The sequence below is a fragment of the Sarcophilus harrisii genome, chromosome 1, assembly GCF_902635505.1.
Source record: "Sarcophilus harrisii chromosome 1, mSarHar1.11, whole genome shotgun sequence".
Lineage (NCBI taxonomy): Eukaryota > Metazoa > Chordata > Mammalia > Dasyuromorphia > Dasyuridae > Sarcophilus > Sarcophilus harrisii.
The window spans coordinates 349,412,509-349,438,758 of NC_045426.1; the positions used below are offsets into that span (position 1 = coordinate 349,412,509).

A 26,250-nucleotide genomic window follows, 5' to 3' on the forward strand; every position below is an offset into this window, starting at 1 on the left:
ATAATCCTACATTTGTACTTTAGCATCTGATTGTTCGCTCTGTGCTTGATATCCAAATGATCTCCAAATCTCTACCATTAGGTAGAGAACCTACAATATTTCTTGAAGCAGTGGAACATTCAAATTCAGAAAACTTCTTCCCCAAGACTGGGATTGAGAGGATCTAGACTCCTCAGCAAATAAATACTAGAGTTTTTAAAGGAAAAAATGCCTACTTGACTGTGTTGTGCTCTCCTTCTACCACCCACCAAGCTCTTCGAAGCCGTCTCTTTTTCAAGAGACTCTTCTAGATCAGTTTATGCCAGTGTACTTCTTCATGTCGAAGCTTCCCCAAACCGTGAAAAGATCCTTCAGGAGGGATTTAAAAAGTGAGGCTTTCGGGTATACATTCTTTTGACAAACTTCTGTCTTCTGGCCCAGGACCTGCAGCTGGGCTGCGCCATCTATCGAGCAGAGATTTCTTCGGTTTCCAACTTTTTTCCGTGTGACGTCACCTTCCGAAGCCAATCAGCAGTTCTCTGGGCTCTCCCCAAGTCCTCACCAAGCAAATGGAGATGAAGTGAAGAAACCCCGAGACTGAGTCCAAAGATTCCGATCAGTCTGAGGTGAAAGGTAAGAAAGAGCTACAGCAAAGGTGACCGTATGCACGGGAGGTGCAGCGAGGCAAGGGGCCCAGAGGAGGGAGAAAGCGGAACAGGCCTGTGGCCAGCACACGCCGCCGCTATACTGAGATAAATGGGGCCGGGAGACTGGGCAGGCCCCACTGTTTGGGGGAGAGGCTGGGTTCCAGGCCGGAAGTAGCCGGGGCCCCGCCTCACACTCTGTCATCCCTGGGGAGAACTGAGCACGTTTCCCTCCCCGGCCAGTGGCTGCTACTCCAGAATCCTTGAAATATAGGGGTCCTCTTCATCCCGGACCCCGGACCCACCCAAAGGCTGCTGGGCCTGGGTATCCGTGACTACTGGAGAAGCGGCAGCAAAGGAGGCTTCTTCCCTCCATTCTCATCCTAACTCGGAAAACTCGGCACTAGCCCTCGCCGGCTCATGGTCTCTTCCACCTCTAGTTTACTCTGCCTCTGTGGTGCCCTTCCTTTATAGTGGTGCAGGGGCAAGATGACCATCAGATGCCTGAAAGCCTGATTCGCCCACTTGGTCCTGTGGCTTTAGAGAAATCTCTTTTTCGGTGGGCCTCTTGTTCCATGTATACAAAATAGAGTGTGGGGGGGAGGGGCGGGGGACGTGGGGGGGAGGGGAAGGCTGGATTTGCTGACCTCTAATGCCCCTTCTGATTCGAAATATTTATCCTGATTCCTCTAACATTCGTAATGTCTTCTGGGATTTCCTGAAACTAAGCCTTCTCTTGTAAATATCAAATGTCTTTATATTCTCTGAAAAGCTCGCTCCTTTCTTACCGCCTAGGAGGTAGATGAGTTGGCATATCATTATTATTCTTCTACATAACACTATCTCACTATTACCTAGCAACCATCTTTAAAGATCTTGTCAGTTCAATTAGTCAACAAGCATTTATTAAGTACCTACTTTATTTCAGGCACTATCTCTACTAAGACCAAAAGAGAAAAACTTCCTGGCCCTCGAGGAACTTGCATTTCACCCGGGGAAACATGTTTACATATAAATAAATGTAAAATATGCAGAAAATAAACACAGGTCATTGTTGCTATTATCTATGGATTCACTGATCATAAGTACCTCTTTTGCCCATTTCGAAGTGACTCCACAACCTACCCAATATTCCTAACTTCTTTCCCATTTTCCCTCAACCATATACAAAAGATGTTCGAGCCAAGACGCTTCCCACTCTAACGTGCATCTACTTCAAAAGACAGAATTCCTGATTATGACTGTGTTTTGTATGTTTGTTGAATTGCTTAAGACCAAAAGGAATTTTGACCATGACATACTTGTTACTTTACCAAGAGAAGTGGAAAGAATAGGCTCTGCACCCTTCTGCTGTTTGCTTCTTGGTGAATGAAGCAATTTAGGAAACAAAATCTAAAAATGGAAAGGACTGAGGGTAACAATAGAAAAAATGTTGGATTAGGAATTTTGTTACTCTGTGAATAGCTAGACTGAATCAAAGAAAATTGGGTCTTAATCCAAGTCTTTCCACTACAAAAGACTGCTTTTCTAATGCATTGTAAAGTCCCTTCTAGAGCTAACATATGATTAAATCTTAAGTCTCTTCCACCAAGTCAGTAGTTATTAATGGTCCTTTACTAATTCAAATGTTTGTATCTGCTTCTCCTTATCTTTTTTTCTTTCCTGTCTTCCCCCAATTTCCCTTCCTTTTCTTTCCCACTTCCTCTTTATTTTTATTCTCACGCTTAAATTATAACATGAGAAAAAATACCCAATAAGTTAGTAATTGATTCTAGAACAATATTGCCTTGATTGTTCTCATTTCCCTCACCTCACGTATGCAATCAGTTTCAAAATCTTGTTATTACTGTGTTAACATTTTTCTTGTTTCTAAAATACTTTTCACATTTTTTTTATGTTTCTGTGTATAACATTATTCTTCTCTAACAGAGGTACTACCTTAATTCAGTCCCTTAACACCTATAATATTCCAATAACATCTTATTTGGTCTCTGTGCCTCAGATTTCTCCCCATTTCCAAAACTCTACCACAGTGATTTTCTCAAGGGAAGTACTTACCTTGTCAGTCCTCTGCTCACTAAAGTCCAATGGTTCTGTTATCTGTAGTATCAAAGTCTTACCTGACATATACAGCTGTAATTAACCTAAGCTTTTTCTACATTTCCAGTCTTAAATATTATTCTCTTTTGACTAATGCATAATCCAGTATTTCCGGAATGTTCTCCCTCCTTACTTCTACCTTTTGGAATCTGTAGTTTCCTTCGAAATCTAGCTTAATTATCATTTTTTCTAGAAATGCTAATAATGCTCTTCTTCCCAAACTATTTTATATTCATCTAGTCTTTATATACTTTTATGTCCATTTTTCTTTCCCCCAAATAGAACTCAACTCCTTGAGGGCAGGAAATAATGGACTTTTGTCTTTGCATCCCCAGAGGTTAGGACTGTATCTGGCACATAGTAGGAAGATTATTGATTGAACAACTGATTGAATACATAGGTACACAGGATACATAGGATATTGAGTACATAGGTACAGAGGATATGATCTATTTAAATGCAGTGGGATTTGGAGCTTTAATTCAATGGGACTGGAGCACTAAACTGAAAAAGAGGAGGATTAGATGGCCTCTAAAGTCTTTTCCAGCTTTAAATAGCTAGTTGCCAACTTTCATGTTTTCCCTTCTTCCTAACTTCTCTAATACTGTTGCCATCCTTACATATCATTCAGACTGAAAATGTAGGTGCTTGTCCTTGACTCCTTATGCTCCCTTACTTCCCATATCAAATCTTTTCAAGGCTTTTGTTACATTTTTCAAGTATTCTTCCTCTTTGACACTACTCCCACACTGGAGAAAACACTCATCACCTCACATATGGATTTTTTACAATAACTGATTAGTCTCTTTGACACAAACCTCTCCACTCTAGTCCCTCTTCCACTCAGTTGTCAAATTGATCTTCCTGAAGTGCAGGTATGACCATGTCAACCCCCTTCCTGAGAGCCCTTCCACGCATGCAAGTGGGCAGACACACATTTGAATACATACATATTCAACAAACTCCAGTGACTCCCTATCACCTTCAGGATCAAATATAAAATCTTTTTTGATGTTCTTTATCCTTTGTAATCTTCCCCCTTTCAGTTTTTCCAGTCTTCTTACATTTTACATGCTTGTGTCCCCAAATTCTTCACTCTGGTGATAGTGCCCTCCTTGCTCTTCTATAAAGCATTTCATCTCCTCTCTCCCAGGCATTTTTTCTTAGTCTAGGATTCATTCCCTCCTATTTCTGCCTGTTGATTTCCCTGTCTTTAAGTGCTGGATAAAATCCCATCTTTTATAGTAATCTTTCCGAACCTTCCCTTAATTCTAATACTTTTCCTTTGTTGGTATTTTCAATTTATCCATATTTATACATAGTTGTTTGTATGGTGTTTCTCCATTAGATTGTGAGCTCCTTGAGAGCAAAGACTGTTTTCCCCCAGGCTTAGCATAGTGCCTGGCACCTAGAACACACTTGATAAAGATTATTGACTGACTGGCTGATCCTATTAAGGAAAATAATATGTACAGATGTAAGTAAATACAAAATAACTACAAGATATATGCAAAATACATACAATTGGGAGGGGGACACAATCAAATGGAGATGGAAAATTGGGAAAATCTCCTTGAAAAATATGGTATGTGAACTCAACTTGAAGAAAGTTAGGGATTTGAAAAGGCACCAGTGAGATTGAAGTGCAGTGCCAAGAACTATGGATAGTCTGTACAAAGACAGTGAGTCTAGAGAAAGAATGCAGAATTCAGGAAACAAGGAATAGATCTCTGGCTAAAAGCCATACTGCATGTAGGGGAGTAATTTATAATAAGCCTGGAAAGACATGCTAGAGCTAGATTATAAGGAACTTTAAATGTCAAACAAAAGTTTGTACTTTATCCTATAGGAAAATAGGAAGACTCTGAAACTTCTTTTTCAGGATTGTGGTGTGTCATTATCTTCTTGAGTACTATCAGCCAGTGTATTACATTAGTTCTCAGGCAAATCCTATTCAGGCAGATACTATATAGTCTTTATTTTTGTATTATCCACATCTAGTTTGGCATATACTAGGCTCTAAATAAATGCTTGTTGAATATTGAATGAGTTGTCCACAACAGGAACTAGCATAGCAGCTCTGTGGTATATGATTTGGAGAGAGGAGTTCCTTCTTACTCTAAATAGATATCCTAATTTGAGAAGTTGTCAAGTGTTAATTGTAGTTGGATGAAATTAATCAGTAATTCATGCTAGGAATACTCAGTCCATATTTCCACCTGTTGAAAATTCTACAACCTATGTCAGATAACTCATAACTGGGACCTTTTCCTAGGTACCTTCTCTTTCTCTATTCTCTCCATCTCCAACTGTAAAAAATATCAGACCTCTTAAATAATATTAATAAGAATGAAATTTAGAGGCAACTAGGTGGCATAGTGGATAGAGTACCAGCCCTGAAGTCAGGAGGACCTGAGTTCAAATCCGGTCTCAGACACGTAATACTTCCTAGCTGTGTGACCCTGAGCAAGTCACTTACCCTCAATTGCCTCAGTCAAAAAAGAATGAAATTTATATTGGGTTCAAGGTTTATAGTTTATTGTCCCCTTGACTTAAATGACTGGAGGAGAAAGTAAGGCTCACAACTTTGCACAGCTCTACCTTACTCATCCAGTTCACAAGCAAGTCAAGACATCACCCTTATGATGTCATTGGTCCTCTTCAAGACATAGTGATTTTTACAATACTCCTGTCTATCACAGTTGGAACATCTACTACATTATGTATGCACTTATAACATTTATATTGTAACATATTATACTCTCTATTAAATTCTTTGAAGACAGTTTTATTTTTGTGTTCATAATATATAACATAACATTGCACTTAGTAGGTACTTAATATTTATTTAATATATTTGAAGAGACTTGCATTGAGAAGGTTTGTTTCCATAGGAGGAAGTTAAATTAGAATTCACTCCATAGTGAATTAGAAAGTAAGGAGATTCCAAAGAAGATGACCTTGGCTAATATAGTTCCATTAGGCCCCCAAATAGCTACATTTCTTCGTCTACTAAATGGTAAGATAAGAAATGCTTGTGGTTCCCTGATTCATAAGAGTTAGAATAGGAACTTTTCAATTTGGAGTATTTGTCCCTCAATAAAAAACAGCTGAATTTTCCATAGTATCCGGAAACTTAGGTTGCACAGCTCCTCAAAGCTGTGGATTGTACTGGAACCTTCTTATTTTCCTACACAAAGCCATAAAAACAGGCTGCTGTACCAGAAGCCTGGAAGAAAATAGGCAGGCACACTTGTTACTAATGAGCTTCCTAGAAGGAAATTCACACTTTCTAGCAATTGGACCTGCGATTGACCTCTCTATGGGGGAAAAGGGATGAGGAGGGAGGGAGATAAGGAAGTGGAATCTGTATAACTTGCAGAGTATCCCCTCCCCACCCCCTCATCAGTTCTTCCATTCTTATTGTTGCGGGGGTGTTTTCTTCCTAGGTGTGGTGGTTGGGAATTTGGCTAGAGGACTACATCCTCTGTTGGCTCCTCTTGGGGAACTGAGCGTAGAAGCAGAGGTATCCGAAGAGCCAAGAGCTGGGAAATATATTTCATTCATTTCATGTGGATTATGGAATGAAGCCTGGCAATTCTCTTCCCTTTCGTTCCTTCTTCCCACAGTTTTCCACCTCTCTCATCAGATCTTTTCCCTTTCAGTTCACCTTCGCTCCTACCCCACGATAAGAAATTTGAAAAAGACTAGGCTGGTAGGTTGGGGGAGGGCCTCCCCTCCCCCAATCATTCCTTTGACCCTATCTGATCCTTTACCACCAGTACTGTCTTTTAATGCCCACACTTCTTTCGGAAATTTTCTTTGGTTATTTCTTCACTGATCTGTGCAGATCATGCAGATTACTGATTTGTTGTTTCTTTTCCTTTCTTTTGCCCTAATCCTCCTATAAAGTGAGGATTGTCTCTCTCCCCTGATATAATTCCTTATCCCAGGGTACGAAGTTTGGGAGTACATAATATAGATCTGACAATTTTGTCTGCAAGAAAATAAAGATATTTAGCACTTCCCCTCACCCCCATCTTCCAGGAATATAAATCTGGCTGAAGAGATTGATCTCTCTTTGAATGCAGGGAGACTGAAATTGTAGTGTGAACGTGATAGAACAGGAGGTACCAGCGTCATTGTATGTTGTAGACTTGGGGGTTTCAAATGTCATTCCCGCCCCCTTACCTTCCACCCACACCAAAGAGTGAGGAATGGGGTAGTGTAGAGGAAAACCACTGAGATGCTTAAACCTCCAAGGTCCTAGAGAGGAGCAGGAAGTGTCCCTAGGGAGGGAACTGGAGGACTCACTCTGTCCTTTCCATCCACCGAGACGGTGCACACGGCTCTGTTGACTGCGACTCTGAGATGGGGACCTGGGGCTAGGAGGTGAGTCTGGCAATCTCGAAATCTCCCAAGCTTGCAGAGGATCAAGGAGACTAAGGTTTGGGGAGACTTCCTTGGGAAATTGATATGCCATCTTTCCCTTTCCTTCCACCTTCCTCCCGTCCTTTCTCCCTTCTGCTACTCCATCGTCTTCCCGACTTAATTTTTCTTTTCCCTCTCTTTTTCCTAAGTTTTCTCCCCTTCCTCTTTCCCTTGTTTTCCTTCCTTTCCCCTTCTTACGTTTTCTCCTTGCTTCGAGTTATTCCTCTGTCCTTCCCTGTCTTATTTTTCTTTGTCTCCCCTTTCCCCCCTAAATTTCTTCTATTTTTGTTTTTGCCTTTCTTTTTTTTTTCTCTTCTTCCAATCAGTTTCTTTTTTTTCTTATTCTTTTTTCTGTATCTTATTCATCTTTTTCTTTCTTCTTTTCTCTCCTCCCCACTCTTTTCCTTTTATCATTCTCTTGTCCACTAATTATTTTCCTTTATTTTACTCTTTCTCATTTTCCCTTCTTTCTGTCTTAGGTCAACAGTTACTTTTTCTGAACCTTCCTGGCCCCTTCCCTGTCTTTCTGTGGCCCTATCCCACTTGAATTTTTCTTCTTTTCCTTTGGTAGGGGCATATTGGATATTGGATGGAGAGGGGATAGAGATAATTAGAAGCCTGTTTTGGAGGGAGTCTAGGTTTCCTCCACAGTTTTCAATTGGAAGAGGAATCAGGTCTGTTCACTTTTTGAGTCTGGATTCAAAATGTAACTTTCATTTAACAGAAAAGGGCTATTGCATAAAATAAAATATAAGAAAGATTATCTTTACCTTATGATAAGCAGCTGTTCTTTATTTGTCCTGCAGTAAGATAATTCAAATTAGACAAATTCAGACACTTGCTGGGGATACAAAAAAAAAAAAATTTAAAGAAAAAGAAAGAAAAAAAATTCCCCTGCCTTTAATGAACTTACTTTCTATAGATCTGCAACAAGTTCACAAAATGTTGTTCAGTCATGTCCTTCATGACCTATTTAGAGCATTTCTTGGCAAAGACAACTACAGTGAGTTGCCATTTACTTCCTCAGTTCGTTTTTATAGATAAGGAAATTGAGGCAAACAGGATTGAGTGAGTTGCCTGGGATCATATTGCTAGTGTCTAAGGCTAGATTTGAACTAAGGTTTTTCTGACTCTAGGCCTGGTCCTCTGTTTACTGCACTACCCAGTTGCCCCTGTGTACATAAATAGATGCAAAATGATTTGGGGATTGTAAGATTAATACCCTTTGGAGAGATCAAGAAAGGGTTTTTTTGGTTTTGTTTTGTTTTCTGTTTTGGTAAGGGATGGTGCTAGTTTGATTGTAAAACAGATGAGAATGTAATGTAGGGGGAAATAAGAGTTTCTGGCTATGAAGTCAGTAGAGCATAGATTTAGAGTTGAAATAGACTTAGAGACCAGTAAATCAAATGCTCCTCTCTTCTTCACCATTTAACATCTGAGGACCAGAAAAGTTAAATAATTTATTTAAATCATATAGATCATAACTGACATAGCCAGAATTTTAGCCTGGATTCTTGAACTCCAAATTCAGTGTGCTTTCCATTCTTTCAACCCAACAATTGTAGCAAGTTGTTATTGGAGGTTGCAGAGAATATAATCTTATTGATGGTATTGAACTGTTGGACAAGTGCCATTAAGTAAGTCAGCTGCTTAATAATTTTGTTAAGAGGTGCCCTTGTTTACCTTTAGCTTCTGCCCTGTTTACCTTCAGCTAGCTACTACTAGCTACAAGTAGCATAGCTTTGGTGGGCAACCAACAATATTAGGGCAACAGTCCTGAGCCTTGTTTGTGTCACTGGAAGTCTAGTGAATCCTACAGGCTGCTTCCAATTTATTTTATGATATATATACAACTACAGAGAAAAATTATTTCACATAAAGTATTTTTTTTAATCTGTACTCAAAGTCTCGGGGAATGAGGTAAACTGTTAATTCAAATAAATTTAGAGTAAGGTCAGTCTTAATTATAATTTATTATAATTATTATAATAATTATAAATTATTTTAAATGCTGTCTGTTTAATAGTTAATAGTTGTCTGTTGAATCATCTTGATTTTTTTAAAAAAAAAAGAAAAAATCAAAGCCTGTTCATTTACTTCTTTATATCTACTCCTTGACTCAAACTAATTATAATTTACTTGAGGTTTGGAAACATTTCCTGTTACTTTGTATCTCCTATAGATCCTACCAATATACATAGTAATGTACTCTTATCTTTAGGTAATACTTTATAGTTACAAAGTACTTTCACATTATGTCATTTGGATCTTAGCAAAAACACTGTGAATTAGATAATATAAATATCTATAAAGCAAAGAGTTTGTGCTAAATTATTTCCCTTATCCCAGATTTATGATTTATGAACTACAATTTTTGCCCTGGGACACCCAAATCCAGTCCTTTTTCTTTATACACAAACTCCTTAAGGGCAGGCGCAGTTTTTGTATCTTCGTTTACTGGCACATAAATGTTTGAATGCTTATTAGTTATTATTTATTTAGTGATTGTTATTTTAAGTGTTTTTCAGTCTTTATACCTTCCCCCCTCCCAGTTCAATTTCTGTTTGTAAACTCTTCGAGATCAAGGTAACTGTCTCCTACTGCCTGGAATTACACTACCTGATATAATATAGAATCAAGTATATGGTAAATGCATTTTAGACTTTAAGAGTATTTATTACTGGAAGTACACAAAGGATATCTTCACAATATTCAACTGCAACACAGTTCTGTGAAATGGACTTCAGGGACAGTATTACAGCAAGACTTGAATATATTTCTTCTGGATTTCTCTACCATCTACTTCCTAGTGTGGTGTTTAGTAAATGGAACAACTTTGTTTTTAAATGTTGTTGATTGACAAATGTCTTCAGAAGTAGGTGAAACTATCAACTTGTGTCTCATATCTGAGCATCAGTTAGTTTCATTCTTTTTTCACGTTGTATCTCGTTTTTCATCACTCCTGTGAACCAGTTTACCATCCTCTGAAATAAATACAAGGGAGCTAAATATAGAAGCCAGTGATTTTTGCTTGGAAGTAGGGTTACTGCCTGCCACTACCCATCCATCTTAAAGTCTATCATGCCTACAGCCCTTTGCCCCAGAGTTTTGGCCCCAAAGGAGCGTGAGGAACCCATTAAAATGAGGAACCCCCGAGGGCAGGACCCTACCCCACAGGCAGAACCTCCTGGTCCTGAATCCTTCCGAAGGCTCTTTCGACGTTTTCGCTATCAGGAAGCTGCTGGTCCCAGAGAGGCTCTAAGACGGCTTCGGGAACTCTGCTGGGGTTGGCTAAGGCCAGAACAACATACCAAGGAGCAAATTCTAGAGCTCCTAGTGTTGGAGCAGTTCCTGACCATCTTACCTGGAAAGATCCAGAATTGGGTGCGAGCCCAGGAACCAGAAAGCAGTGAGCAAGCAGTGGTTGTGGTGGAGGATTTGGAGACAGAACCTGGGAGACCATGGCAGTGGGTAAGGAAAAGTGCCTGGGGGAAAAGGACTGCAATTAGTCTAAGTTTGAAAAAATAGAAAACATGATTTAAAAAAAAAAGATGTTGGACATAGAGAAGAATGTCTACTTTTATCACAACAGTTTTAACTGGCTTTCTGTACAATTGGGCTAGAGATTAGAGTGGGGAGGAGGACATCAGGATTTTTGAAGACAATCTTACCATAGAACATTAGGTGTCTATAAAAGAGGAGGCTTTAAAAGTGAACCAAAGCAATGATGCTTTGACTTCTCTTTGACTATTACAAGTAGTATTGTACACACTTAACTGTTCTGTGATCTTTAGGATATTTAGTTATAATGAAGAGAGAAAAATAGAAGCAAAGGGAACAAGCAACTTTGGGGTTAGTAAATGAAAGGGATAGCTGTTCAATGAACAAATAGTGGTAGGGCAAGCCATCAATTCTCTGAGCAATCCAGGAAAACTCCCTGGAACAAAGGAGATAATAATTGTAAAGTGTGAGCACTGTGCTTAATGCATAGTGCTATATTAATGTTAGTTATTACCCTTATCTAGAGGAGAAAAGATCATGTAAGTTCTTTGATGTATGGGAAGGAAGTGAGTCTCTGGATCAGGAGATATGTTAACCATGGAGTTGATTAGGAAAGCACTTAAGAAACAGAAATAAAGTGAAAAAGCTAGTGACTTTGTGTAGCCCTTTGCAGAACTACACCTGTCCCCAGAAATTGTTCCTGAGATTTTTTCTCTGGAATTTTAGCTTCAGCTCTCTGAGGATCCTGTGGTGATCGATGATGGTGATGGTTCCCCTGTCCTAGTTCGTGGGCCAGAACAGGAAAGATTTTTGTCAGATACAACATCCCCTATGGCAGCATCAGAACCCTCCAACAGCCTGGCAAAGAGGCGGGTCGGCCATCCTTTATCCCAAGAAGAAGGACTGGGGAATCCAAACCCAAGATCAGAGCAACTCAGCAGGAGTACTGATGAAGGGCCTCCATTCACAAAAGAATCAGGTAAGGACATGATAGTGTGATGCAGTAAAAGGGGCATAGGACTGAGGGCAGGAAATTGAAATTTAAGTTCCTATTCTTTTACTGACTTTGAGCAAGTTGCTTCATCTTTCTAGGCCTTAGTTTCTTTCTCTTTTAAGTAAGGGTATTGAATGAGATGATATGTGAGATATTTTCTATTCTGTGATTCCCTGTATTATAAGCCTTTTTGGGAATGTTAAGATTTCTATTTATAACTAGCAGCCAGCTTTCTAAGTTCTTTAGAATACTGCAAATCAGACCTATTTTCCTATTACCTTATTATATAATTCTGGGATAAATTTATCTATATTTCTGTCAATTTGGCTTTACATATTTTACTGCAGTCTTTATAAGCATAGACTATTTAATGCCCTGTAAACATGCTGTATAAAGGAAGGCTGGAGCAAAATATCAAGAAATATAAAAGAATTCTTTTGAAAATAGAATCTTTTTATAATTCAAATAACACCATTTTAATTTACCTCACTTCCTCTTGCCCTCTGCTTTAGGTTTAGAAAGCAACTAGATATAATCTATTACCAGCTCTCTCACTCTAGCTATGTGATCTTGAACAAGTTGCTTTGACTCATTGAATCTCTTTCCTTTGCTGTAAAATGGGTTTTATAAATGCCTACTCACGCTTACCTTACAGCATTGTTCTCAGGATCAAATGAATGTAAAAATATTTCACCAATTATATGATGCTACATTTACATGTATAGTATGGCATACATGTGCTCTTGTGTAGGTAAAATTGACAAAAGATATTTATATTGCTGACATTGCAGAGCTGGCCTATCTGATTGGAATTTGTTATGAAGTATTACTCCTAAGACATATTCTGGTAGCTTGGAAGTACCACAATTGATTTACCTACTTATATAGGTCCTTATGATATCTGTTGAAAGTACTTCATCTGTGAGGATACATTAGAAGGCATCCTATCTTTTTAAATTTGTCTTGTGCTATTAATGCTTATTACTTCCCATAAACCTTCCAAAGAGGAGTTCATGCATTTTGATGTTGCTTGGATACTAGAAGAGCTCCTTGGCTCTGTTTGACTAGTTCTTTTCTCTTGCCAAATGATTCACCCTCTACTGATTAGACATCGAACTGATGATATCCTTTATGCTACTTCTACATAATTCTTAATTGACACTTTGTTACAGCCTCTTCAGTCTCATTCTGGTCTTCTCTATTGCTCTTTGGATGATTTTGGCTTTTTAATTATAGACCCTGGCATCCCATGATATTCAAGAAGAATATTATTAAAGTGGTCGTTTCTGGTAGAAGCTTTTGTTTTTTGTTTGTTTTTACTTTTGTTTGTTACTTTTTACTTATTTATTTAATATTTTTCCCCATTGTATTCAAAACAAATTTTTTACATTTGTTTCTTAAATTGTTGAGTTCTAGGTTTTCTCCCTTATTCCCATCCACAATTAATAAGCTGTATGTGAAGTTATGCAAAACATTTCCATAAAAGTTAAGTTGTGAAAGAAAACATAAATCTCCCAACCTAATGAAAATAAAAACCCTCAAGAAAAATTAAGTTAAAAGGAAAAAGAGAAAAAGAGACAATGCTTCAGTCTGTATTCAGACACAATCAGTTCCTTCTCTGGGTATGGATAGGATTTTTCATCATAAGTCCCTCAAAGTAATCATGGATGATTATACTACTGAGACTAGCAGAGCCATTTACGGCTGGTCATCCCAGAACATTGCTATTACTTTGTTTACAGTACATTCATTTTGCTTGAATTCATGGAGGACCTTCCCATGATTTTTTTTTTTTCTGAGAATATCCTGCTGATCATTTCTCATGGAACAATAATATTCCACATACCAAAGTTTATTGAGCCATTCCCTAATTGATGGGCAACCCCTCAATTTCCAATTTTTTTTGCCCTGATATTTTTTTACATATAGATTATTTTCTATTTTTTCCCCTGCGTCTCTTTTGGTATTCATGTTTAGTGGTAGTGGTAGTGTTGTTATGTCAAAGGACATGCATGGATTTATAGCCCTTTGGGCACAGATCATATATTTTGATCATTTATCAATTGAGATATGGCTCTTATTTTTTATAAATTTTATTTATATATATGTGAATTATATGTGTGTATGTGTGTGTATATATATATGTGTGTGTGTATATATATATATATATATATATAATTTTTTATAAATTTGACTCAGTTCCTTCTATGTCTGAAAAATAAGGCCTTATCTGAGAAATTTGCTCAGAAATTTTTTTTTTTTTACAATTTTTTTACAATTACTATTGTAATTTCCCACCCATTTATTCTCTCCTTTCATCCTGGCCCTTCTCAAAAGTGTTTTTATACTGACCACTCCCTCCCCAAATATGCCCTCTCTTTTATCACTTTCTCTCCCTTCCATATATCATTCCCCTCCTATTTTCCTGCTGGGTAAGATAGATTTCTATACCCCTATTGCATATGTATGTTATTTCCTCTTTGAACTATATCTGATGAGAATAAGGTTTTACTCTCTCCTTGCCTCTTCTCCTTCATTATAAAAAATCTTTTTCTTGCCTTCTTTTTTTTATAGCAAATAATTTGCACCATTCTAGTTCAGTTCACAATTTCTTAAAGGCAATCCAGCTCCTTCTTCTGTTTAGTGTTAGACCCACATGATTGTGCAGTTTCTATCTAAAATATATCAACAGATATTTTAAAAAGAAAATCACCCAAGCACTTCTTTCTTGGTGTGGTACATGGATCATTTGTTGGTTCAAAAACCAAAAAGAATCTCTGTTCTTTCATAGATTGAAATCTAAGATAGACAATATTTTAAAAAGGGTTAAAGAGAAAATACAGTTATCCCTTTCACATTGTAGGAATGAGAAGTGCAGTGCCTTTGCAACCTAAAAAATCCACATAAAATTTTTTTGCTGTCCCTTTATATCAGAGAAGTCTAAATTTTTTCTTTTGTGGGGTGTATACAGTACCTTATTGTAAAATTTGAGTCAAATGTTTGGTCATAGGCCTGGTATTGTCTGCTAGTTGTTGTTGCATCATGACATCAACTGCAACTTCTGCAAAACTCCTCAAAATTTGCATTTAATTTAATTTAATGCCAACATGTGATATATGAAAAAAGACAATGAGGAAAGTCACAATATGAAGAGATAGGTGTAGTGCAATATATATTACGCATACATAAATGAATTGTAGAAAAAATGTGTAGTTTGTGATGTATTTTTCCCATGAGATCTTTTGTAACACCTACAGCTAGAAGTCATTTCCCTTCCCTTAAATGTTTTGTACTTTTCTGTTTGACCTTTCCTTTGCTCTCATTATTTCATTCTTATTTTTATTATGATTATTTGTTCATTCTTATTTCTGTACTATATTATGGTATATTTCTTGGAAGGAAAAAATTTGTGTCTTATTTTAATTCTGGCCATGTAACTTTATCCCTTTAAACTCTAGAATAAGACATAAGCTCCTCAACCTGGCATTAATACCTCCTGTAATATAACAACTCACTTTTCCATGCTTTTTTCATATTCCTCCCTTTCTTGAATTGTTTCAGGGAAATTAGCTTTTCAGCTACTCTCTGAATTCTATGTTTCTTGCCTATCTTCATTTTCATAAGCCTTTTACTCATGCTTAGAATAATAGCAATAACATATTTATGTAGCTGTTTAAATATGTTAACTCATTTTATTCTCAAAAAAATTCTGTGAAATGGGAACAATTATTTTACCATTTTACAGATGAGAAATGGCATCACAAAGAGGTTTGATGATTTGTACAAGGTCCTACAAAGGAAAGGTTTGAGTCTGGTCTTCCTGACTCCAGACCTAGCACTCTATCCACTCAATCACTTAGCTGCCTTTCTCATGAGAATTCTTTGTTCTCTCTTAATGTCACCTCTCTGAATTCTTTTCTCCCCTACAGGCTCACTCTAGTATTACCTCCTCCATCAAATCATCTGAGATCTATCCATTTATCTACTAGTGTTTTTTTTAACTCCCCCTTAAATTACTTTATTATGTATGTGATATCCATCCCTCCATTCCTTGCCTCTTTTCCCTCCCCTCCAAACAATGTAAGGTCCTCAAGGGTAGCAACTTGTGTTAGGTAGGGACTCAGTCTATTGAATTTCATTTATAGTCATGGAGTTAGTGGCAGACCTAGGACAGAATCTCTAGGTATCCTGACTTCTAGTTTATGATTCATTCTCTGATACAACAGGCATTTTTCTTCTATAGAAGTCCTTTTAAATGCAGAAGTGCAGGTGGTATCATATATTTAGAAAATAATCTCAGAGGCCATGTAGTACAACCCTCTCGTTTTAAAGATAAGAAAATTGAACCATAGGAAATTTAAATGACCTATTCAAGGTTACACAGTTGCTAAACATTAGAAATGGGATTTTAATTTAAATCCTTTGATGCCAGCAGAGCCAAAAGGAGCCAGTGTTTTCTTTACTCTATTTAGTATCCATTTCAGCAGAAACTATAGCTGAGAAACAGTATGGAAAATACTTGAAACAATAACTGAGTCTCTTTTTGCCTCCTACATCCAATCAATTGCCAAATCCCTTCAATTATATCCCAGAAAAGGAGCATCTCTCCCTCTTTTTACTGTTGCTGCCATTGCCATTGCTCTAGTTCAGTCCTTCACCATTTATCAACTGTATATTATAACAACCTAACTCTTCTCCTGGACAACCTTTTTCCTTTCTACATTCTTTCTTCTATACAGCTTTTAAAGTAACCATAATCTAATCACACTATTACTATTCCCCTGCCTAAAAGTCTCTGGCTTCTCTTTCCCTACCAACCACATTTTATTTTAATCTCCTTTTGTTTGGCCTAACAACACAGTTTGGCTTCAACTTACTTCCCCAGCATTATTCCTCTTACTAAAGTTTACAGAGAACATTGGCCTTTCAATTAAAAGACTGTTTGAATCTCTTCTCTGCTTCTCACTTGTGTGACTTGGGCAAGTCAATTTTTCTCCAAGGACATTAAATTTTCCTATCTGTAAAATGAATGATTTTGTACCATTTGAATTTTAAGGTCCCTTCCAGTACTGTAACTGTGACTACCTGCTTTTTTATGCTTCCCTTTCTTATTTCCATTCATTTTTGTTTATTCCCTTTGTATTACTTTTGTTCTTTTCAAATATGAAAGAGTACCTTTCCCCATTCTTTTAATAATCTTTTAAGAGCATAATTAGAGGGAGAGGGGAGTGGCAATGGGAGTGGGGATAGGGGGAGGACTAATTAAGTTTGGAATACTGCATGTGTCAAGACATTTTGAATGTTTTAGTTAATTATCTGAACTTTTTTCTTTTTTCTTCTTTATTTAAGGGATGGCTCTCTGGGAGGAGGAGGGATATATTGGGAAAAGTAAGTGAAGTAAACAAAATCCTTTTCCTCCTCTAAGTCCCAGCTAAAGTGCTACTTGTCCCATGAAGCCTTCCCCCTAATTAGAGATGATCTTTCATTTTCTGTGTTTCTTATAATTTATTTGATGTCTCCTATGTATTTAACACATTTTGTTCATCATTCATGTCTCTTTTGGTTTATAAGCTTCTTGAATGCAAGGACTGCATCATTTTCCATCTTTGTAATCCTCAATGTTTGATACAGTACCTTGCACATAATAAATGCAACATGATTGTTTATTGAATTGAAGAATAGTAACATTGTTTCTACAGCACTTTGGACTTTAAAAGGAACTTCCCTCACATTCCTGTGAGGTGGGTATTTTAAATATTATCTCTGTTTTATAGATGAGAAAGCCAGTACTTTGAGAAAGTGATTCACCTAGAGATTATAAAGCTTCTAAGTATTTAGATATATCCTCCTAACTTCTAGTTCTGCACTCATTTCCTTATGCAAGGAAATGCTTTCTCATTGGTAGGATACTAAGAATAAATTCTACATACTTAACAATTTTGGTAAGATGAACCCTGATTGTCCCATTTGATCATATTGTATTTGCTAACTCTTGATTTAGATGATTATCTGAATATTCTCCTTACAACTGTAGAATTTTAGGATCGACCCCCTGAAATTGTTAGTATAAAACTGTTGTGTCTTATCATTGATTAATTTGTCTTCATTTTATGACCTACATCTGCAACTAAATTGAACAGAGGAAAAGAGGGAGAAAAAAAGATAATTTTAGCAGGAGAAACAGGGGTACCTACTTATCTGGTGATAGGCTACATTTTGGACTATATTGTTCTGATTTGTTCTTTTTTCTGATTTCAGTACCTCCTGTTTCCCAAGTTCCTGTATTTCCTGAGGAGGAGAATTCTGAAGAACAGGAAAAAGTGACCTCACTCCATCTGTCCCAAGTGAGTTATTATTGCTCTCTTCCTTAAGGAATTCCATCTAATTGAAAAGCAGGTCTATGTTCTAGTCATAGCTTTGCTGCCAACTAGCTGTGTGATCTTGGACAAGAAACTTTATTTCTTTGGGTTTCATCCTTAACTATAAAACAATAGTAAACTGGATTTGTAAGAACCATTCTAACTTAGTCACAAGAATTGGAAGACTCCTCAAAATTATTGAGTTTAACTAATAATATGTACAAGAATTCTATGTAACATCTGATCATCAATTTTCTATTTGAATACCTCCAGAGATGAAGAAGTCATTACTTTATGAGACAACACATTCCATTATAGGACAGCTCTCACTGTTATTAATTTTCCCCTCTCATTAAACGGAACTTTTCTTTTTTGTAACTTCTCATTACTCTTAATGTAAAAACACTTTATAGGTTAAACAAAATATGCTTTTATACATAATAAGCCTTACAAATCTTTCAAGTCCCATCTTGGCAAATTTCTTTGGATATGTTCTTCTTTGTATGTGATCTTCTTAAAATATTGTACTCTGAATTGAATGTACTATACCAAATGTAATGTGACAAAAACAGAGCCCATGAAGATAACAACATATTCATTCTGGACATTTTGCATTTGTTAACATAGTCTAGTCCTATATTGCTTTGTACCTAAAATTTCATTCTTCTTTGCCTTCTGCTAAATTCATGACATAGGGAATTCCTTTTTTCTCCCCCAAATAAGAAAAATCACAGTCCCAAATCTCTGACACTCCCAACTTATTTATTTTAGGCCGTATCTTGGAGACAGCCATGACTTTTTAGAAAGAACTACAAGTTAATCTGTATTACTTGACAGCTGAGAGTTGTCTAGGTTAAGTTAACTAATAATTTAATTAATTAATTAATGGTGGTTGTCTCCATTTCCAAATTTTTCCAAATTTAGCATATTTTTGCTAAAATAAAACCTACTTCATTAGAATATTTTGATATCAATTATAGTAGAATATAGATCTCTATCTAGTCTTCTAGGTAGCATAATGGAAAGAGGTATGGAGTCTGAAAACTTGAGTTCAAATGTGGCTTCAGATACTTAATAGCTTAATAATTGTCAGCCCTAGTATGCCTAAGTTTCCTCACATGTAAAATAGGAATAACAACAGTACCTTTCTCAGAGTTGTTGTGAGGATCAAATGAGGTAATATTTATAAAGTGCTTAAGAGTTTTATATAGTTCCTTCTATTTACCTGTCACTTAGGCATTATTGCCATATTTGGAAATACTTATTTCTCTCTCCCACTTCCCCCTTCATGTAGAGAAAATAATTTTGATTATATGCTCTATAGATTCTAGTACACAGTAAATTCTCTTGATTGAATTTGAGGCAAAACTGCTTTAGTTTCTGACTCCCTGGGGATTCCCAGAACAATCTATTATCCACAGCTTTGCCAGTCATTTGAGAAGATACCAGAAAGGAGTGAGGACTATGGGCAGTGGATAACATCCTTCTTTTATTGCCTTCTCTCTGGTCTCATGAAAAATAGAGAAATCAAGAATTTTAATATCTTGTTGATCTGTTTAATATCTTGTTGCTCAAAAACTCATTGTCAGAAATAAAAATACCATTTTCACTAATCCATGTATGACATTTGGGCACCTTTGCTTTTAGCATTAACTTTCCTTGGGTGTGACATCTGTCAACTTCTTTGGACTTATGGGTCCTGAGTAGTTGTTTCATCTTGTTTCAGAACCATGTGACACAGCTCAAGGATGTGATCCTGTGTTTCTCTGAGGAAGAGTGGTCTCTTCTGGACCCTGCTCAGACTGGCTTCTATGGAGAATTCATCATAGAGGAGGACTATGGAGTCTCTCTCGCCATGAGTAAGGGTTCAACTCCCTCCTAGGCTGGGCTTAATAATCTAAGGGGCTTTTGGGAGTGAATGACTACTCCTCTATAGCTTCCCTTTTCCTCCCCATCATGTCTGGGTGATTTGTTCTTGGTTGGTTCTAAAAACAGTTGCTAACTACCTCAATAATTTTCCAAACTGCAGTTAGATTTAAGATCAGAGACATAGCTAACTATCTGTATTTGCTCTTGTAATCAAAAAGAACCTACTTGCTTTCCTTTGTGACCAGTAGTTTTACTTAGTCCATTTTCTCTGCAGTCATAGTCATATTTCCATTCCCTTTTTGACAGATAGAATTAATGGGATTAAGAGGGAAATGTCTTAAACTCTTCCCTCCTCTCAGCTACAAAATGATAACCATCTCTACTGTCCTAACCCCAGAAATGGTGTCTACTTGTGCCCTATCATATTTTTCTTTCTGCTTTCCATCTTTGAACTTATCAGGGATCTAGATAAAATAGTCTGCTCATCTCATCCTGGGTATAGCATTGTTTAGGCTGATACTTCTAAATAGGTTGCTGGACAAATAGATATTCCCCTCCCTTCTTCTCATTGATATACTATCCAGGTCCCCAGCCAGTCCCAGAGAGAATAAATGAATTGACCAAGGTCATGCAACTACCAGATTCCCCGGTAGAAGAGGATGAGCCATGTGTTCTGGAATTCCAGTGTCCCCAGGATAAAGAGACCCCCAAAACTACTTGTACAGGTGAGGAATGAGGTAGTAAGTAGAGTGCAGTGCCTTCTGATGATGGAGGAGCACTGTGATCAGGATGCTCCCTCCCGTTTCTACCCCATCCTTGCTCCATAAATTCTCTAATTTGGGACTATTAAATACCTGATTTAGTGTGGGTAGGACTTGATATTTCAGGTTTATTTCTTTCCATCCTTGACTTTTATCAAGGATTTATAATACAAAAAGAATAAATATGGGGTCTCAGAACAAACATGGAATGCATACTTTTGCCTAACCTAAAATTAGGGGTTTTCTAGAAAAATTCCTTATTCCATTTCCCAGTGATCTTTTGGCATTATTTTGGGTCTACCTATATCCATGACCTTCTCCCCCCACTTACTAGTAAAGATGAATGTATTATTTGCTATCCATATTCCTTCACCTGATTGCCTTGTGAATTTATGAGATGATTGGCTAGGTATAGGCATGCAGTTTTTAGCCATTGAACAGAATAAAGCACACTCCTTTTTGTGAGGGTTTAACCTGTCTAATTAGAGCAGTGTTCCATGACAATGGGTTTTCAACATTGTTGAATGATTACTGTACACAGTTGCCTTTTTTAAAATCTTAGACTATTGTATCTAATATTATTTGAGATATGATGGACTTAATAGATAGTTCTTTTTTCCTTTTCTCTTAGCATACTAAACTTGTTTCACTAAAGCAACAAGCATTTACTAAATACCTACTGTATACTAGGCATTTTGCTAGGTATTAGGGATACAAATATAAAAATGAAATAGTACTTGCCCTAAAGTATATTACTTTTTACTAGAGGATTATAGCAAATATTGGAAAATGATAACAAGAAAAGGTCCCATAGTCATGGGAATTGTAAATAGAGCCATAGGCAATAAATTGCTTTATATTTAACAATCATAATAGTTCATATTGATTTGGTTATTTTCCCCTCAGCAATAGACACAAACAGAGTGGGTAGAGGAGTCTTTATGAATGGATAGATGGGATGAAGCATGGTCTAAGGGCTCACTAAATTTAGAGGACTTAGGTAAGGATTGACCCAGTCACCTATATATACCAGCTATATATACCTATATACCAGCTGCTTGACCTGCTGAATAGCCATTTTATATAAAAGAAAATTTTAGTTTTGTATTATTAAAAAATTCTATGACTTCTTGGAGGAGGCCTCCCAAAACACCTAAATAGATGAAGAATGAGATGGAGGCAGATTGAAAATATAATCCAAGGTCTTTCTGAACTAGTCTTGATTTGGGACTCTAGATGTCATGATCCTGTCCTGGTAAGAAATGTCTTGTGTAGCTTGCCCCTCTCTTTTCTGAATCATATTCAGTTAACATCAATTCAGCAAACATTAAGTGATGGTAGGGCACTGGATCTTGGAGCTTACAACACAGGAGTTTGTCATTTACAGAGTCACTGATATTTTTATAACATTTTAGAGTCTAAAGATAGTTGTACATTTATTAGCTCATTCAATCTTCATTAAAAACTCGTGAAGTAAGCATTACATTTTATAGATAAAGAAATGAAAATTTAGGGATGTAAAAGGATTGCTAAACAACTTTTATATGTTAAAGATAGAATTTCAACTAGGTCTTTTTGACTCCAATTATAACTTTAAAGTGAAATGTTCTTGTGACACACCACTGGGCAAACTATTTAAACCTCATTGTCCTAGAAAATTCTCTAAGATCAGATGAAGGAGAATAATTGACCAATTGGAGGAGCATTAGGAATTTTTTTCACCAGGAAATCTCCAGAGAAATCGTAGCTTCAGAACAAGTGCATGAGAGAAGTACTCCAAAAGCTTTATATGAAGACCAGAAAAAGAAAGACATTTCAGACTGTAGGATCAAGGAAGGATTCATGAGAAGGTGATATTTAAAGTGACTTCTTAAGGAACACTAGTATTTCAAGAAGCAGAGAAAGGCCAATGTGTGTTCTAAGTATAATGAAGAAACATAGAACTGGAAGAATATATGATTTATGGGGGATACTAGGTAGTTTAGTTTGGCTGGAGCTGGAGCACAAGAATATTTGGTAGAGAAGAGGGTTGGACAAGGTTCAAAAGAATATGGCATCATATTTCTTGAATGCCAGTCTAAGTAGTTTGGACTTTATACAATAAGCAGTAGGGAACTAATGAAGAACTTTGAACAGAGAGTTAAGGTGATCATTATCCATGCAGTTTATTGAGCAGTGGTATAAAGGATGGATTAGTAATGGTAAGGAATAGAGCCTGAAAGACTTACAATTATTCAAGTTATGATAATGAAGCCTTTTAAAAATTGTGACTATAGTGATAGGAAAGAGATAATGATAAAAGATATAAAGAATAGCTATGACTTGCAATTTATTACCTTTAGTTGAAGCGAGGGAAAGTGAAGAGTCAAAGATGGGACCAACAGTTTCCAATATGGGGAACAAAGTAATATTGGTGCTATTTGCTATCCATATTCCTTCACCTGATTGCCTTGTGAATTTATGAGATGATTGGCTAGGTATAGGCATGCAGGGAAAAGAATAGGTTAAATTTCATTTTGGAAATGCTGAGTTTTCAGTATTGGTTGAGAAGTCCAGAAGAAAATTAATCTGGAGGTCAAGACAGAAGTTTAAATTAGAGATACAGGGTATCCCTAATGGGAGAGGCTATAGATTAAGAAGAGAATGAGCTAAATAAAATAGTTTCTTGGAATAATAAGTTAAATGGTGAGACAGTGATGCTACAAGACAGATTACTTTTTTTTAAAAGGGTAGTTTGATATCTATTGTCTTTATTTCACGATTATTTCATACACATATTAACACAATTTTTCAAAAATTTTGACTATGAAATGAAGTTGAGAGATAGATATTGTAGCTCAAATGATGGAAGAATCAATTTAAAAAATTGTTTTTCAAAATGAGTAATAACTAGAAAACTAAGTGATAGACTTTTAAGAAAGGACCCATAAAGAGGGAGAGATTAACAAATACAAGACAAGTAAGGGTTAAAGAATGCTGGGTGAGATGGATTTAGATGGATGGATGGAACTAGATTTCCAAGTGTAGTGTCTTACAAGAAAACAAAGGAGGAAAAGGAAGCAATCAGTATGTTCAAAAGTTCTGGGATATAGACAAGAGATTATGGGACACTAAGGTCTTCTCGGTGAAGGAGGAGATAAGGTAAGTGGGGGGATGGGTTTGGGTCTTGAGATCAAGATAAAGTCTTTGTAAAGGGTACTATATAAAGTATAATTAGGTGATTGGTAAATGTTGGACAAAAAGATTCTAGAGCAGCATGTCAATAAAATCAATATGACTTTTCTCAACATGCTTATTCAGTAATGTGGCAATAAAAGTAAGAGTGAAGAAATTAAGTGGTGGAGGTTATTAATATAAAAGGGCAAAGGGAAAAAGTACATGGTAATGAGATCCTGGAGTGGTAATTCCTGTCTCATTGTATTTCCTTATTGTGACACAACATAGTGCTTATATGCAAGGGCTTAATAAAATGTTTGTTAATATTTGTTAAGGTTGGAAACGATAGGTAGTTGTGGCAGAATTTCAAAGTTCAGCATCTTATAGATGATTATATGTGGTGATGAAACTTTAGGTGTTCACCTATACAGTATAGTAGGTACAAAATATGCACAACTCTCCCCTTAGTGTTGTAAATGTTTGTTGAATTTTTAAAGACTAATGTAATATATAGTGTGTGTGTTTGTACATATGCGCACGCACACATACACACACACTCAATTTTCTATGGGTAGTTTTTCAGGGATGCATTTGTAAGCCTTTTCTGGTATCTCCCAAGCCCTAGCTACCTCCTTAGCTAGCTGACCTTGGGCAAGTAACTTAAACTCTGCAGAACTTAAGTTTCTTTATTTTTGATTCTTAAAAACCCTGGTAGATCTGAAATCCATTGGCACATATAGAAGGGAACTCAAAGATAATCTACTGGTCAGTTAATGAAAATTCATTTTTATTCTAATTTTCCATTTAAAAATGGCACATGAACCCAGCAATGTGGGGATATTAAGAGGCAATGGATGAGAATGTGATGATTTGTTTGAAATCCTAGACAGAAGATTCTCTCCTTCCATGAAAGGGGAATTTCTCATAAAGTCAAGATCACTTCCCTGTAAAATATGGAAGAACAAAGCATTTTAATATTAGCTTGAGCAAGAATAGCCATTAAGAAGAAAAAGCAGCTGGGAATGTATGGGTAGAGCTCCATTATGCTTGGGGTGACATAGCAAGCTTGTGACTTTATATAACTATTGCATATTACATATTTATCTAAGTATAAGATCAGGGTGTTGATTTATGATTCGATGTATTTAAATTGTTATAACAATGAAGTGTGTATAATGAAGATATATCTCCAAGTAGAAATACATTTTAGATTATCTGTTTTTGAACTACTGCACCATTCTATTAGTTGAGATAAATGAAAATTGATTCCATCATATTTTTCTGCCCTTCTATAGAATATAAGCTCTTTTATGATGAAGACTGTTTATTTAATTTGATCCGTGTATCTCTAGTACCTCTCGTGTTACCTGGAACATAGTAGGAACTTAGTGAATGTTTGATTATTGATAATACTATCATATGCAGTAGGTAATTGTTTGTTTTTTTTTTTTTCCACTTAGTCAGGTAAGGCTTCTTGGAGAAGGCACTACTTAAAAGAAGCAGGTTCTAGGAGGTGCACATTTGTGAGAAGACTTGGAGAAATGAGTGCATGAGCAAATGAACTTGATGTTGAATAAACAAATGCCCTATTGATTTCATTCATACCCTGCCTAACCTTCTATTCCTTCATGGTATGTTTAGTTAAATTACTGGAATGGAGTTGAAGTTGTAGAACAAATCTTATATAAGTTTTTAAAATTGATTCCAGATTCTGTTAACACTCTCCTTTCTCTACCTTTCCTGGATATTTCTCTGCTAGTGTATGTTTAAAGAGGCATAGGCATAGTAGTTACATTTCAGGTGTCTTAAGAAAACATGAGTTATTAATGCATTCATTCTAAAAATACAATTTGTGTTTAATTTTTTGATTATTAATATTAGAGATTTAGCAACTAATTGGATATGTGAGAAAAGACAGGAGTGAGGAGTCAAAGATGATGCTGAGCTTGTGAATTTAAGTGACTGAAAGTATGATGGTACTTTCTCTCAGAGGGTAGGAATAGGAGTGAAAAGTTGGGAGTTTGTGGGAGGGGGCAGATAAAGGAGTTGTTTCGGATATGATAAATTAGAGATACCTATGGTATATGTAGTACAAGATATCCAACAGGTAGTTGATGATGTGAGAGTGAAATTAAAGAGAAAGACTAAGGCTGAATCTATAGGCCTAGAAGTCATCTATTTATAGCAGGATAGGATTTCTTTACACCCAAGAAATTTTTATGCAATCCCAATTGCATACCTTTATACCTGGGATTGCATAAAAATTCGCATTAAAAAATAAAATAGGTATACAAATCAAACACTAATAGTAAATCATAATTTCATCCCCACATTCTGTAATACCAACCTTATATGGGGTTAAGACCCACAGTTTAAGAACCTTGATTTATAGAACATAATTGAACCCATAGGAGTTAATAAGATCCAAGTGAGAGAGGATAAGGAGAAGAGGGCTA

At 36.5% G+C, this 26,250-nt stretch overlaps 1 protein-coding gene across 5 annotated transcripts in view; it reads left to right on the forward strand.

The window, feature by feature from the left end:
* The first annotated feature begins 447 nt into the window (after positions 1-447).
* The window catches only part of ZNF496 (zinc finger protein 496), a 34,389-nt gene continuing 8,586 nt past the window's right edge, over positions 448-26,250 (forward strand). Inside the window, exons 1-7 of one of the 5 annotated variants that reach the window (XM_023502707.2) lie at positions 449-612; positions 9,707-10,625; positions 11,382-11,634; positions 16,999-17,037; positions 17,908-17,993; positions 19,735-19,867; positions 20,462-20,602. In XM_023502707.2, coding sequence (XP_023358475.1) covers positions 10,236-10,625; positions 11,382-11,634; positions 16,999-17,037; positions 17,908-17,993; positions 19,735-19,867; positions 20,462-20,602 — 1,042 coding nt within the window. In that variant the 5' untranslated portion in view covers positions 449-612; positions 9,707-10,235. Of the gene's footprint in view, positions 613-5,189; positions 7,116-9,706; positions 10,626-11,381; positions 11,635-16,998; positions 17,038-17,907; positions 17,994-19,734; positions 19,868-20,461; positions 20,603-26,250 lie in introns of those variants that run through there. The other 4 variants (XM_031945895.1, XM_031945893.1, XM_031945896.1 and 1 more) reach the window with 4 other exon arrangements.